A 14,619-nucleotide genomic window follows, 5' to 3' on the forward strand; every position below is an offset into this window, starting at 1 on the left:
TCACAGCATCAGCTGGGCTCACCTGCTCCCATCACTGCAAACCCTAAAGTGCTTAACGAGGAGAAGCCTAGCAGACCTATAAGTAGAACATTAACTGGGCTGAAAAGCTGCTGCTTTTCAAATGAAGAGATAAGCAAACCCCTGTAGAGAGCTGGTTGTGTTAAAGCACACAAAATCTAGTTTGGAAGGTGCAATCAGGAGGGAAAAACACATAGCTGAGGATTTAATTGGTATCTCTCATCTCTGAGTAGTCCAACTGGGATAAAAATGTGCCCCTCCAAGTTGAAAGGGGTTCATGCACCCACAGCAGAGAGCAGAAAATCTTCACACACCTGGATTTGTGGAACCTCAGAAGAAGCACTGCTGTGGGTTTCCAGGCTGTCAGATACTGCTTATCAAGGCTGAAAGCTTTCCATATGTTTGTACTCCTAAATGATGAATGCATCACTGTAAGCACCTGAGGCTTGTCAGAGACAGATTTATGCCCAGAGAGTGCCAGACTTGGGTTGAAGAATTCAGGAGCTTTTATTAGAGCAAGACCTTCTTTTCCTGTCCAGATTACTGCAGCTTACACTTCCTGTAGGTGAAAGCTTGCCCCAGAACCACAGATCCAAAGGGAATTTTAACACATGGGAGTTTCAAGTCCCATTTTGTGTATCTGTTGTGGTCTGTGTTGCTGCAGGGTTCAGACACTGGAAGCTGAGCAGTCCTCTCCACATCAGGCCCTGCTATTAAAAATCCCTTCAGAGCTTGCAGGTTATGATGTTGATGCTGACAGGCTTTTCCAGGGATGCTTTATTTGCTAGCACTCAGGTTTCTGACATGGCTGTTGTTTGAGGCTGGTGGTACTGGATCACCAAATACATGGTCTCTGTCAAATGACTGCCTTTGTTGGGGAATTGCACACGAGTTGTCAGACACCAGAGCCCTTCCAGAGAGGATGACTGAATTCAGACCTAATGAGAGCATGTTACCTGGGTCTCCCATGTTTCTTTGCAGCCTCCAGAGCAGAGATGTTCAAAGAGTTGTCAGCTGTATTTCCCGAGCCGTTGCTCTGTTTATCTGCTGCGGTCTTTTAAAAGCAACTATATTTGGTCTTTCATTAGATTTTGGTTGCGTAACCAGTAAAGCAAGATTGCTGCTATTAGGAGCTTTGCACCAATGGAGCAGCTGCTGCTGTTGCCGCTGGCCAGGCTGGCTGTGCTTCACTCGCACGTGTGCTGCTTGTCCTGGGGGCAGCCCGTAGGTGCCTGGCTCTGCTCTGTTGTGTGCTGTCAGATCTGCTGGAGCTCAGGCACCTCGGCCTTCCCCGAGAGGAGCTGGAGCTGTGCAGGGCTGAGGCACCGCTGCAGATCACGGCCTTTGCTGGGGCTGCCTGAGCTGTGCCTTTGCGGGGGAGGGGATGTAGATGGGGCTCTGCTGCCGTCTCATCTCCTGATGCTCTTTGAGGCTGATGGGGCAGACCACATTTTCCCTTGGATGTAGCTTGGAGGTGTTTGCCCTCAACCCCCCGTAGTCTGTCTCTGATTTCCCAGATGCTTCTTTTTTGAGAGCTGCAGTTCTGTGCTTCTGGGAGATCAGCCCATCTGGATAAAGCCAGATCTGCAGCCTCAGCAGAACATTGAGCCAGAGACCTCTGAAACTTGCCACTGTGTTTGAACAATGCAGAAGGGTTTGCTAGGCAGCAGTCTGTCATGTTTTCCTGCTGGTTTTCCTTCAAACATTCCCTGAAATGAAATGCTCACACAGTAAATAGCCTGGTAACTCTGTTAGCATAAGGCAGCCCACACACAGGGTTGATTTGGAGTTGCCTTGTGATACATTAAATCTCCAGACTCCACTGAGATGCTTAGTGAATTTTTTCTTTAATATCCCTAGCTACTGGCAATTGTTTAAACATATTAAAGTCCCCATTTTCCCCAGGGAGGGGTGTGTGCACAAAAACAAAAACCCTGCCTGTCATGGCTAACGCCGGAGATTTAAGCATGATGCTGCAGCCTCCAGACCCAAGAGATGAAGAGCCTTGTACCTATTGGCTGAAGTGAAAATAGGAGACTACAACTCCGGGGATGGGGGTTGACTCACAGCTTTTCAATGCTGGGGTTTGGCAGAACAAAAGCTGTATTGTTGCAGTAAGGGACAATAAATATGCCCAAATCTTTATTAGTCAAATATCTCCCTTTCATCTCATTAATATTTCACAGAAGTACAAGGTCAGAGCCATCCGTTCACTTCTCTGTGGTAGTCCCTGACAACGTTTCCTGGTGTGCAGTAAACAGGGCTGGGATGGGATGTGAGAGGTTCGGGGGAGCTCACCCAGTGCTGGACTTTGTTTCCTTGCAGGGCTCCAAGCGCATCCTGCGGTCCCACGAGATCGTGTTGCCCCCGAGTGGACACGTGGAGACGGAGCTGGCACTGACCTTCTCGCTGCAGGTAGGCTGGGACCGGCTGCTCCTGGGCTGCCTTTGCACAGCTGCTCCCTCGGGCCTGCTTGCAGGGAGCAGGGCTGTGTGCTGGCTCCGAGGCACAGAGCCTCGTGCGCAGCAGCACAGCTTGTCTGAATCGCCTCTCAGCGTCAGGGGCTGGAGCAGGGTGCTGGTTCAGTGTTCTTCCACAGTGCATCCTGGAACATGAAGGATTAGCAGGCTGAACTCTTCAAGGCACAGCTGTGGCAAGAGCTGAAGCAGAGCAAGTTGGCTCTTTTTTGGCTTTTGTTTCCTTCTTAATGAGCAGGCAGTGGAGGATGGCAGCCGCGAGGGTGGTATGGAGTGTCAGGCTGACAGAAGGCTGTAGTAGGAATGAGTCAGGTGAGCCCCTGATTTGGAGTTGCTGAGGGAGGCACCATTTGGGGAAGCAGGAGCAGTGTGTTTATAGTTACTCCTAGCTCTGGAGTCACAGGAATAGCTGTGAATTGGAACAACTGCATTTTTGGTTCCTCTTTTCTTCAAAGCCTGCTGCCCTGGTGCTACTTCCTGAGTAGGGAAATAAGGTAAATGAGGGCTGGCTTGCTGAAAGTGAGGGAGAGGATCCTGCACACATAGAGCAGAGCCAGACAGACCTCAAGAGCATTCACACCCGGATTATATTTGTTTTGTGACTGTGGGTTAGATCTTGACTTCAGGACTTTGATCTGGTGAGGAGAAAGACTCAGGTGATGATGTGAGGCTGGTTGCTACTCAGACCTGTGCAGAGCTGAAGCAGGTAAGCTTTCATTGCAGACAGATGATAACCCTGCAGCTGCCCAAGCAGATGGCTGGGTTAACTGCAGCATTGCATCCCCTCCTTTGTGAACAGGAATAACCAAGCTGCATGCCAGGAACATCTACACCTAGATCCCGTGGCTGCAGTTTTCCCATGGTTGGGAGCAAAGGTATAAAACAAGCCAGGTCTCCCTCTGCCAGTCCTGTGTCAGCAAGGAGCAAGTCTGCTGATCTTTTTGTAATTCATTTGGATTATGGTGTTTTGGGTTTTTTCCTGGGGCACAGAGCGATGCTGTAGCAGGATGCAGAGCACTGCCTTTAACCCTGTTTCCCCTGATGGGGCTGGGAATTGAGCCAGAGCAGGGGAGAGGTCTGTGACACTGGGTCTTCAGCAGAGGTGAGTGAGCTTGAAGCAGAGATGTGCTACTGGTCTCAGACTGCAGGAAGGGTTGGTGGTCTTGGATGCAGTAATGCCTGGGAAGCATTCTTGAAATGGCACAGCTGGATTTTTATGGCAACTTTTACTGCTGCTTAATTGGACAATGGCTGAAGGCTACTTCTAGCTAGCAACCACAGCTTAATTCGGCTACAATCTGAATTTAGTGCCTGGGATATAATTGAGAGGGGTGATGGGCCACAAAGTAAAAGCATGTGGGTGTCACAGAGCAGGCTTTTGTTGTCTTGCAGCAGTCAGTATCTCCATATTGCATGGTCAGCTTTTGACGCTGTATGCCTGGCTTTGTGCTACCTGCCTGCTCAGTTCCTTCTCCTAGGTGACATTCCTGTCCTTTGCATGGAGCGTTCCCTTGCCAGAGCTGATCTAGGGATGTTCTGCTGACTGGTACAACAGCAAGCAGCCCCTGGTGTCTGGCAGGCCTGTGCTCAAACTGAAGGGAGGAGTTTCCTGCTGCTCTGTTACACAGCTGAGATGGGAGTTCGGTTTGTGTCCAGTCCTGCTTCCCCTCCTAGCTAGGGCTAAACTAAACCAGCAGCAGCCCTTCAGGCCGGTGAGCTGCCATCACCCTTCCTGCTGGAATGTCTGCTTCTCCTGACCCACACTTCTGTGGGTTTCACAGAGCCTGGGAAATTCCCCACATATTCCAAGCACAACATCACAGCTCTCTGGCATTAATTAAGAGTTCTGCACTTAATTCCTGTCTTTAATCTAATAAACCTTTCCAGATGGGAGAGATGACATCATTGGAGCTTCAGAAAAATTCTTGCCCTGACTCTCACTGTTCTGGTGTGTGCATTTTCTCACCCCTCAAAGGTGCCTTGAGGTGTTTGGTACTCCCTCTAAAAGCTTGCAAACATTTTGAGCCAAACTGTTTTCCTCTCCAGTCTCTGACATGGATTGACAGTCACTGTAAAGTTTGTGTTGAAGCAATTCTGGAGAGTTGATAAGTCATGGCTGGTGTTAAAAAAGCTAGACTGTGCTATGCAAATAGCTTGTCTTTTCTTCTGGAAGGCCTTGCTTTTAACGGAGGAGCTGAGTGGCCTGAGTCTCTCTGTTCCTTCTTTTACCACCTCTGTGAATGCTCATCAGAGGTGGCCAGGCAGTACACCTGAGAAAAACAGAAACTTGTACATCTGCGGACTTGAGGTACTTGGTTTAATCCCAGAAAACTGGACACATTCAAACTGAGTTGGCCTGGGACCTTACAAGGGTGACTTGGGACTTCAGTTTTAGGTTTGTACTTAAACAGCCTTGGCGTGGCTCAAATGCTGTGAACTGAGAGCAAGGAGTCCCTCTTCTCTGCTAACCTTCCACATGTAGAAGTGCCCCAAAAGCAAGGAAATGGTAAATTTGCGTGTGAAAGGTGCCTCTGGCTTTTTGAGCCCCTCCTTCCCCTTCTCTCCAATAACTTTCTTCTGTTCTTCTTTAGGGATGTTGCACATCTATAGAGTCACAGGCTCTGTGTGTTTTGAGACTGTCTTTTAGTTATGTGGACCTTTGTTCCTCTCTTCTGCAATGCCTCTACCTCAGGCAATGAGCAGTAGATCTTGCCCTTGCAGGACAATCAGCTAATTAGTATTCTTCTTGTTTGGGTGGCCACTGCTCCCAGCTCCCTGAAGAGCAGTCAGGCTTGCTCTGGACTGCAAATTAATATCTCAGGGCTTTCTGGTGGTGTTTGCTATTTGATTTTATCAAGTGTTTTGATGGGCAGGAAATTAATTTTCAAAATGTCCCAAGGAAAAATGAAAGTAGATTTTCCCTGCAAGAGAAGCATCCTTTGCTTGGGAATGTCCTCTTTGAGATCCCAGCAATTAGGTTCTCCTGTCTGCTGGTTATTTAGTACTATTTATGTTGTATATTTGGAGCACATGTCCCAGTCTCCTCTTTTCTTGGGATGAGAACTGGTCAGGTTGCTGCTTTATCTTTCCTTAAAGAATTTTCTTCCTTTGGACAGCTTCTTCATGGTTATGGTTAGTCTTACTCATTCCCTAATAGTCCTGCTTGACTTCACAGCTTTCTCTTCCTGGGGACTTTCTGGAGGAGATGTATAAACAAATGTATTTTCTTGTATGGAACATGCCTTGGGAGGATTTATGTCTTTGCAACATAACCTGGCGGTAGGACAGGTTTTTTTTCTCTTGACTTAATTACTTAAAATACAACCAATTGCGAAGTGTCCTTGCGCTGGAGGGAAGACAGTGTGTCCTGCCAAGAGTGTGGGGGTCTGTGGCTGTCCCTGCCACTGCCCACTGCTTGTGCAGGGCAGCTCTGAGGGCTCCAGTTCTGGACGTCCTCTAGCTGTTGGGGAAAGTGTCTCCTGTAGGCTGCTCATCTCCCTGGGCCCAGCCCTTCCCAAACTGAGCAGCTGCTCTGTGTGCCTGGATTGTGGTTTTGGGGTGCCTGTCTGAGCTGTTTGGGCAGAGTCTTCCCCCGGATAGTGAAGAATGGCACGCTGAGTGTGAGTGAGCTGCAGGCACTTAGGAAAGCCCTGGAGCTGTTCCTTAGGAATGGAGGTTATCCATGAAGCTTGGGAGATACTGTCAAGAAGGAAAATTAACTTTTTCACTGTGTTTCCCACCTCAGTACCCTCACTTCTTGAAGAGAGAAGGCAACAAGCTCCAGATCATGCTGCAGCGGCGGAAGCGGTACAAGAACCGAACCATTTTAGGCTACAAGACCCTGGCTGTGGGATGCATCAACATGGCTGAGGTGAGCTGCTCTTCACATGGTCTGCTTACACACGGAGACATCTTCCCTTCTCTCCAAACCCACTGTTGTCACTTTCCTCATTGAGAAATAACTGACAGGATTTCAAATAGCTGTCTTAATAGCTGCAATCAATATTCACAGCGCAATGCTTTAACCAGATTTTATTATTGAGTAATAATACCAAGTGTTTTCTGCCTCATATCTTAATAGCTAAAGCTTTCACAAGGATCGCTTGTGACCTTTTGAGGTTTTGTTATTGTTTTGTGGCTTTATTAGGATTAGGGGGTCCAGATAAAAAAACTGCAGAATGAGACAGAGTCACTTGGGCAAGCCTTCCAAGCCTGAGAAGTGGTAAAGTTAAACCAAGATTTGCTGTGCTTCTCAGTGCCACAGTATGAGTTCAGGATTAAGTAATTTCTCTCATTTTGCATGAAAAACTCTTGGCCATTGCTATTTCATGGCTGTTGGTAATTTAGGTGGAGCTCTATTCATGAGAAGTAAATTATAAAATTAATGCTGGAGTCAAATATGGATAAATTATTCACAAAGGCTTTCTGAATGGCATAGCTCCATGCTTTGTTACTTCATGCCCTGTTTAATCTCTGCTGTTTCACTGTTTGAGTGTTCAGAAATGGGCTTAGTAGTAGCAAGTTCAGTTTCACACCAATATTTTTCATCAGACTGCATTCTGTCAACAAATGACTTTTATCCAAAATAAGCCAGTGTTATGCTGTGGTGAGTTGTTATTATATTAAATAATTCACTCTAAAGACTGCTTCTCTTATGCGAGTGCAGCTTCCCTCAGCCTTGCAATGAATGGTGAGCTCCTTGTTTGAATTGGCCAAGTGCATGGTGTTGCAGCTAACATTTTTTCTGTACTGTTTGATTTGTTGGAAAACCAGAAAGTAAATACTGCTGTAAGGCAGAAAACATGCGGGCCCATTAATTAGAGTCATTGGTGAACTTCTAAGTGTTGGGCATTTGCTGCTGCTACATGTGGTTTTTCTTATGTCTGTTTGTAATGTCAGCTGACTGGGGTTAGAAGGTCAAAAATGTTCAAAGGTTCACCATGTTAGGAAATAGTTGCTCTCCAGCTCATCTGGAATATTTATGAAATTGAAGTCTTCAGGAAAATAGATTTTACAAGCCCCCTTCCCCACTCTTTTGAAGTTTATAGGATGTTGACCCCTAAACTCCACTGACTCATTTCTTTAAAAATAAAAAAAAGTTCTCTTGAGCTGTTGAAACAAAGCAGTGAATTGGAGTTGAGAGTGAGCAGTTTCAGGGCAGGGGAACATATGTTCCTCATCAGCTCAGGTCTGTTTAGGTCTCTGGGAGGAGCTGACAGAGCAGCCTGGTGTGTGTTGGAAAGCTGCTGTGCAGGTGAAGGGATTGTGCTCACTCATTCCGGTGGGGCAACAGAAGATCACAAGATTCTGGGGAGAAAGCTCTGAGCTGTGAGTGGCAAAGGAAGGAGAAACCTGCAACAAGATGTCCCTCTGCCTCCACCACTGACTTATTTTTCATACCTGCTGCTTTATTGTCCAGAGGTGGTGGCCGGTTCCTCTGAGATTCATGTGTCAGCTCTCTACAGTAAGGATATTTTGCTTTAGGAGGCACTTTACATCTGTATCTCACCAAGAATTTTTGCTTTTACGGGCTCTTTTGCTGGGTTTTAAGACAAAATCAAGTTCCTTAGTTAGGTGTTCAGAAGGTAGGTAACTTAATAATTCAAATCAGGGGGGGAAGCAAATACATAGCAATGAGGTAGTCAAGTACTCTGCTTCAAGGATGAGCTAATCAGCTGTTAAGCTCAGAATGTTTTTTGTTTCCTTCCATCACTTTCATTAGCAGTCAGATAAAATCTTAGCTAGCCTTGTGGATTGCCTGCAAGTGGCTCCTGTGGTTACAAGGTCCTGGAAATGTAGAATAACTCCATTAACATAAATAACTCTTGTAGTATGCAAATGATGCAAGTTTAAATACACTTAAATGCAGATTTGTTCTGCTTAATTTCTGTCCCAGGTTATGCAGCACCCTACAGAAGGGGGCCAGGTTCTGAGCCTTTTCAGCAACATCAAAGAGGCTCCAGTGAAGGTGGCAGAAATCTGGATCTTCTCCTTGTCAAGTCAGCCAATCGACCATGAAGACAGCACTATGCAGGCCAGCCAGAAAATCAAGTCTACAGGTAACAGTCCAACCACATTCCCTGACGGCCAGTGTCTTCCTCAGCTAGCTGGAGTTAAATTACCTCACCTGGGCTTGGATGCTTCCTGGGACAAATGAGTACTGGTTTGCACAAGTTGCTGTGTCTATAAGTGATCAGTGCAAAGAAAATCCACTCTGCAAGAGTGTTGCTGTGCAAGCAGGGAGTGTGACAGGAGTACGGGACTGAATTGTCAGAGCTTCTCCTGCACACCTGAGCCATCCAGTGAGGGTTGGCAGTGTCCTCACCAGTGCTCTCCCAGCATTACTGGTGGATGTTTTGAGAGCCTGTAGCTTCTCACCTGGCTATCAGTGTTGTATTCAGGAGATTCACATTTAAGCTACTCTTCCATCTTCTTTTTCCTTTGAGTATTCTGCAATAAATTTCATGAACTTTAGATGAGACCTGCAGACTTGCAGCATGTTTTTCTGGGGATGATGGCCTGTCTTAACAAGTGTAAATCCATGATGTTGTGCTCTGTATAAGGAGAACTGGGTTCAAATTTGTGGTGATGTTTTTATGTGGTTCCAGCCCTTTGCTCACTGCTGCAAGAGTGACCTGCTGCAGGTAGTGCACGTGGATGTTTGTGTGCTGTTGCCTGGGGCCGGGCAGCTCACCTGAAGGGTCATTCCCATAAAGATTTTGTCATGTTTCACTTGCCTCTTTAAGTCAGTTATGCACATGTTAGGGGGAAAAGTAATTTCCCATTTGGAGAACCTCTTTAATTGCTGCTGTCTGCCAGGTGGTTAGCACTTTCCAGGAGGAAGTTTCCTCCTCCTGCTAAAAGGAGGAGGTGCCTTATCTGTGTCCTGGTGCTTCCTTCTTACTGGGTGTGCTTCTCCTCATTCCTTTCCCTCCAGATGATTCCCATCCCACTGGTTCTGGCACGGATAGGTGCCTGCTATTTTATCTTCTCCTTGTGTGCTTCCTTTCTTGATTTGTGCCTTTAGCTGGCCTTTTCTGCTCCTGAGATGAGACTGTGCCCTCACCTTGAAGGAGTTTCACAGGATCTTTCCCCTCTTTCCTTCCCTTTCAGACAACTATTCCGAGGAAGAGTACGAGAGCTTCTCTTCTGAGCAGGAGGCCAGTGATGATGCCGTACAGGGCCAGGTACTGTTCAGGGCATGGCTTCTCCCTGAGAGGGCTCAGTGGAGCATGTGCACTCCCAGCTCCTGCCTGAAACTAAAAGCCTATTTCTGTATCTAAACTACACCAGTGTGAGACTGTTACCAAGTGTTCAGCTGCAGTGGAGAAGGCCTGCACAGTAACCCATTTCTTCTGCCATGCCGTGATTTATCTGTTCACATGTTTGGACTTGAGCTCCCTGGAAAAACATTGGCATCCTTGTGCTTCTCTGTTTAATGGTCAGGGCATCATTTGATTGCTTCTATAGTGTTGGTTGGATTCAAAGAACCCAAATGGATTCCCAGCTGTAATTAAAGGGCCAGTGGGGTCCGAGGCAGCCTTTAGTCTTTTAATACCTTTTGTACAATAGGTCCTTATGGAGAATCCCCTGACTAGATGTGAGATGCTTTTGAGTTTGGGTCTTACTTGCCTTCAGACTCTGGCATCACCTGTCAGAGGGTACTGAGAGAGGGACCCACCAAAATGTGGGGCTGAGACTGTCCTTGTTCCTTGAATGTAGGGCTAGGGCTGTTTTGCTTCTCCAAGCTGTTATTCCTGTCCCTGCTGACCTGTCTCACTTCCTTTTCCCTCTGCCATCGTAACTGCAATTAAGACAAAAATGCTGGATTCCTGGAAGACACAGCAGCAAGTTCATCTTGCTAGGAGGAACATTTTTAAATGCTCATGTGTCGCAGAATCACAAAGGTAACATGGGAATCCCCTTTCTGTTCAGGATTTGGATGATGATGAGTACGAGATGGGGAAGCCCAAGAAGCAGCGGAGATCGATAGTAAGAACGACGTCCATAACCAGGGTCGGTGGAAATTAGTTTTACTAACACTGATGGGGTTTGGCCAGGATGTGCAGTGCATGTGGCTCGTGGGAGACCAGACATGCTGGCCCAGCATGGAGCTTGGGGGCATGGTCACAGCAAGTGAAGAGCTAGAAAAAGCAGCCAGTTCAGGCAGTGGGACCATCCAAGGTGTGTGCATGTCTTGAGTGTCCCTTGGCTGCAAGGGTAAGGAGCTCCAAAAATCATGCAAGTCTATGAAATTCCACCCTGATGAAGAAACCAGTGCAGGATCCACGTTCATGTAAGTCCTGGAAGTAGCTCTAAGTGAAGGAAAGCTCTCCGATTTGTGCTCTGTGTGGGAGATGCCAGTGGGAGGTTCTCAAAATGAAGTGGTTTAGTCAGGGGTTGGAGCTTGATGGGTAAACTTCAGGTAGTGCATGTGGTGCTGAGGCAAAAAAAGAAGAAAAAAATTAGCTGGATATGATATATGTAGAAGCTTTAGAAAGATGCATGTGGCTGTCCACCCTTCCGCACAAGCATGGGTGTGCCTGCAAAGCTGCACTTTTGTGGAGCAGGGACTTGTGCTTCACCACACCATGGTCTAAGGCTGTTTCTGAAATCCATGTTTTGATGAGGTCTGAAATAAACTCTATTTTGACCTGAATCTGTCACTATAAAGATCCTTTCTGTGAGACCAGGAGTGTTCTAGTTTGTTTGTTTGTTTGGTGTCCATATTGTTTTGAACAGTGACCAGTCAGGACAAAATCCACCACTTGGTATTAAGCAAGGAACACTTAAGAGGAATATCATTCTAGCCCTGACCTTGAAACTGATGCTGAAGTTTCAGCTGGTGCAAAACTGGGTTTGGTGATGCCAGTTAAGTTACCATCAGCCCAGCTCCAAACCAGATCTGCTGTCTGTGAAACCATTCAGGCCAACAAACAGCTCTTGCCGTGTCACCCTAGCTGCTGCATGCTGAGTGTCCCTGTTCCTGGGCTGCTGAACTGGCCCCAGGTGTTTTCATGGATGGCTTTGCTTCACACCCTGAGCCAGAGGAGAACTTTCACTATTGTGAGAGCATCTCAGCCTCAGGGATGCACTGGGGACAGAAACAGGGCTGTCTTGGGAGAGTGTGCTGGATTTATTTCACCTAAGCTTCAGCTGTCTAGGAGGTGGCTGCAGCTGCAGGATAGGAGTGCAGAGATAAAGGGTGCAGTTTGGGGTCTGTGTGAAGTGTCTGAGGCCAGAGTTGGGAGGAGGCAGTTGGACTTGCACTGAGACCTGGACCCTTCTTGAGACTGTGCACATCAGGTTTGTCAGTGACAGGCAGAGAAGGGCTGAGCCAACCTCAGCTCTTCGATCCTGAAAAGGGGAGCACATGGAGGTGAGCAAGCACAAAGGGAGGGCAGCAGTTTGCCTTGTGTTGTTCTGGCCTTGCTTTCTGCTGTGTCCAGGATCTGGGGGTATGACTCGAGAAACCTTTGTGTGATGGGGCAAGAGCTGAGGATAGGTGCCACAGCTTTTCACCAGTGCTGCTAGTGAAATAAATTAACCTGCCATGCAAACTCCTGCAAAAAAAAACCCCATGTTTTGTGATAAAAATCACATTTGTTCTTGGGGTCAGTGGGTAGTTGTCTATGTTGGCTCACCCTTGTTAAGAATCAGAAAGGTTGACTGTCAGGTGTTTTCCAGGACTATATCAAAAAGGCTCAGGGAGGTGATCTGGCAGAGAAAAATTGTTATCCATTGTGTGTCCAACCAAAAGTGGAGTGCCATCTTTTAGATTTACAGTGCTCAATGGAGTGGGACCTACCATTGGTGATAATTAAGTTATCATAGGTGTGGAAAAGCTGATTTCAGTGTAAGAACAGCAGAGAGGTGGTCTGTGGTGCAGGTGTTGATTTTAAACAGCAGTGTAGCACCAGTGTCGGATGTGTCTGGCTTTTTGCAGACTGGGAGAAAACAGCTCACTTAATTCTTAACTTATATAAAATTGTCTTTAATTTGCAGCAACAAAACTTCAAACAGAAGGTTGTGGCATTGCTGAAGAGGTTTAAAGTGTCTGATGAGGTGAGTAATTCCTTCTGTAAACCTTCCTGCCTTGTGTCCTGCCCTCCGCTTGATGCATCTTGCTTAGTCTTCAGGAACACTCCCCTGTTTCATCCTGTTCCCTTCATTTTGTTTTCAGGTCCACAGTGGATGTGACCTTTCCTTACACCCTGGCCTTTCAGGGAGGCTTGAGGGCCAACTTCTGAATGTCAACAAGCATTTTTGTAGATGAAGTTTTATCAAAAGTGGATTTTGGCAGCCGTGTGCATACCCATTAGTTTAGCAGATCACTTTGAAATTATCTTCTTTCCTTTCAAAGGAAAGCAGTCCAAATGGTGTGTATTGCTTGCGAAGTTAAAGCCCAGCCTGTTTGATCATCTTACTAGAACAGCCAGGCAGGACATGAAAAACTTGGATAGGGAGCTCTAGCCACAAGAGTCAGCTGCTGGGTCACAGCAGAAAAGGATGGAACTGATCCAAACCCCAAGAAACCCGTGCTACATTAAGTATCTAATACAAAAACAGTTAACATCTCCTTTGGCTGCATGGCTGTGTGCTGATTCTGTGGCCTGTGGGAAAGAGTAACTCCTCATGCTTCCTTACTCTTCCAAGCAGTCCTGCTAGCTTTGCTGTTCTTCCCAAGTCAGCTCAGCAGAGTCAGCACCCACAGCTGAGAGCTCAGGCAGCCGAGCTGCTGCTTTTTTTTTGGAGCTGCCACTCCAAAAGCAAGCTCTGGACAGGGCACAGCCCCTGCTTGCTCCGGGGTGTGTGTAAAGCAAGTTCAGAGTGAGGTATTTGTTCTCCTGGCCTCGGCCGTGGCAGCGGACCCTCGTCCGAGTTTCAGGCGCCTCCTGTGGACATTTTTGGGTATCATATCAGGAGGTGTCAGGGCTGCCTTTTCAGTAAAACCCAATACATGCTATTCCCAATACTGTTGGGAATACTGGAATTTTGTTCTGGTTCTAGGAAAACTGAGATTCCTTTGGAGCTTTAAAGCTTTGTTTATAGAATAGGGTTGAATATTGGACATAACCAGTGGCATGCCTATGGATGCCTAGTTCCAGTATGTAACTTAACTAGGTATTGACAATCTTGATCCAAGACAAGCGTTTCTCATAGGAGTAATGTTCCTTGGATATAGTATCCTAGCACCAGCAATAGACTCCCAAGAGTGGTGTACTGCAGTCATGGGGGCAGCACAGGTGATTTGGGATCAGTCTGGCTCCTAGCAAAGCTGGTGATGCCTGTTTTTGTCCTGTGTAGGTTCTGGATTCGGAGCAGGACCCAGCAGAGCATGTTCCAGAGGTGGAGGAGGATTTGGACCTTCTGTATGACACGCTGGATATAGAGAATCCCAGTGACAGCGGGCCAGAAATGGAGGATGATGACAGTGTCTTGAGCACGCCAAAGCCAAAGTTAAAGTAAGTGTGAGGCAGCTTATGCTGGACCAGAGAGAGACCATGTACAGTGCCAGATATTGGTTTTATTCCCACCCTTCTGTGTTCTTTTTTCCCCTCCTGACGTGGTGGTGTTAGAATGGGAGTGACATCTTGTGATCTAGAGGTGTAGGGTGTGTGGGGTCTGACTTTCCTTCCGTCCCAGTTCTTCCTTGTTCCCTTTGCAGAGGTTCTGCTGCCCTGCCACCTGAGTACAGGGAAGGAGTTGGTGGCAGGCAGGCAGAGAGCTGAACTGTACACAGTGTTTCGAAGAGGTAGTAGAAACAGGAAGGAAATGTGTGCTAAGGCAGGAATAGAGACAGGCATGAACAAGGCACACTGTCTTTCTGGAAAGACCTTTCTTGTAATAACGCCCTGTGTGGAAAGAGAGTCTTTGCAGGGGTTAAGGAAGCAGAGCTGCAGGAAACAAATGGATTCCTCAGGGCCCAAAGGCACTGACTGCAGCACATGTGGATGTGCTCAAGCCTGTTCTTAAAGAGCTCAGTCCCAGCACTGTGGAGTTGAGCTGGGGATTGCTGGGTCGGGGTCTCAAGCAGATGCAGAGCCCTGAGCTAGCAGAGCTGTGTCATATGTCATACTCTGCTCAATAAAGACTGAAAACGTGAGACTGAGCTGCACTCATG

At 47.1% G+C, this 14,619-nt stretch overlaps 1 protein-coding gene across 12 annotated transcripts in view; it reads left to right on the forward strand.

Moving 5' to 3' along the window:
* PACS2 (phosphofurin acidic cluster sorting protein 2) overlaps positions 1-14,619 on the forward strand; it is a 76,684-nt gene that overhangs the window by 27,925 nt on the left and 34,140 nt on the right. For 6 of the 12 annotated variants that reach the window (XM_085586885.1, XM_085586880.1, XM_085586881.1 and 3 more), the window contains exons 3-9: positions 2,344-2,433; positions 6,241-6,366; positions 8,392-8,554; positions 9,609-9,682; positions 10,431-10,511; positions 12,501-12,560; positions 13,803-13,960. In XM_085586885.1, the coding sequence (XP_085443011.1) occupies positions 2,344-2,433; positions 6,241-6,366; positions 8,392-8,554; positions 9,609-9,682; positions 10,431-10,511; positions 12,501-12,560; positions 13,803-13,960 (752 nt within the window). The remainder of the gene's footprint in view (positions 1-2,343; positions 2,434-6,240; positions 6,367-8,391; positions 8,555-9,608; positions 9,683-10,430; positions 10,512-12,500; positions 12,561-13,802; positions 13,961-14,619) is intronic. The other 6 variants (XM_085586883.1, XM_085586888.1, XM_085586884.1 and 3 more) reach the window with 2 other exon arrangements.

The sequence above is a fragment of the Lonchura striata genome, chromosome 8 (assembly GCF_050655825.1).
Source record: "Lonchura striata isolate lonStrDom1 chromosome 8, ASM5065582v1, whole genome shotgun sequence".
NCBI lineage: Eukaryota > Metazoa > Chordata > Aves > Passeriformes > Estrildidae > Lonchura > Lonchura striata.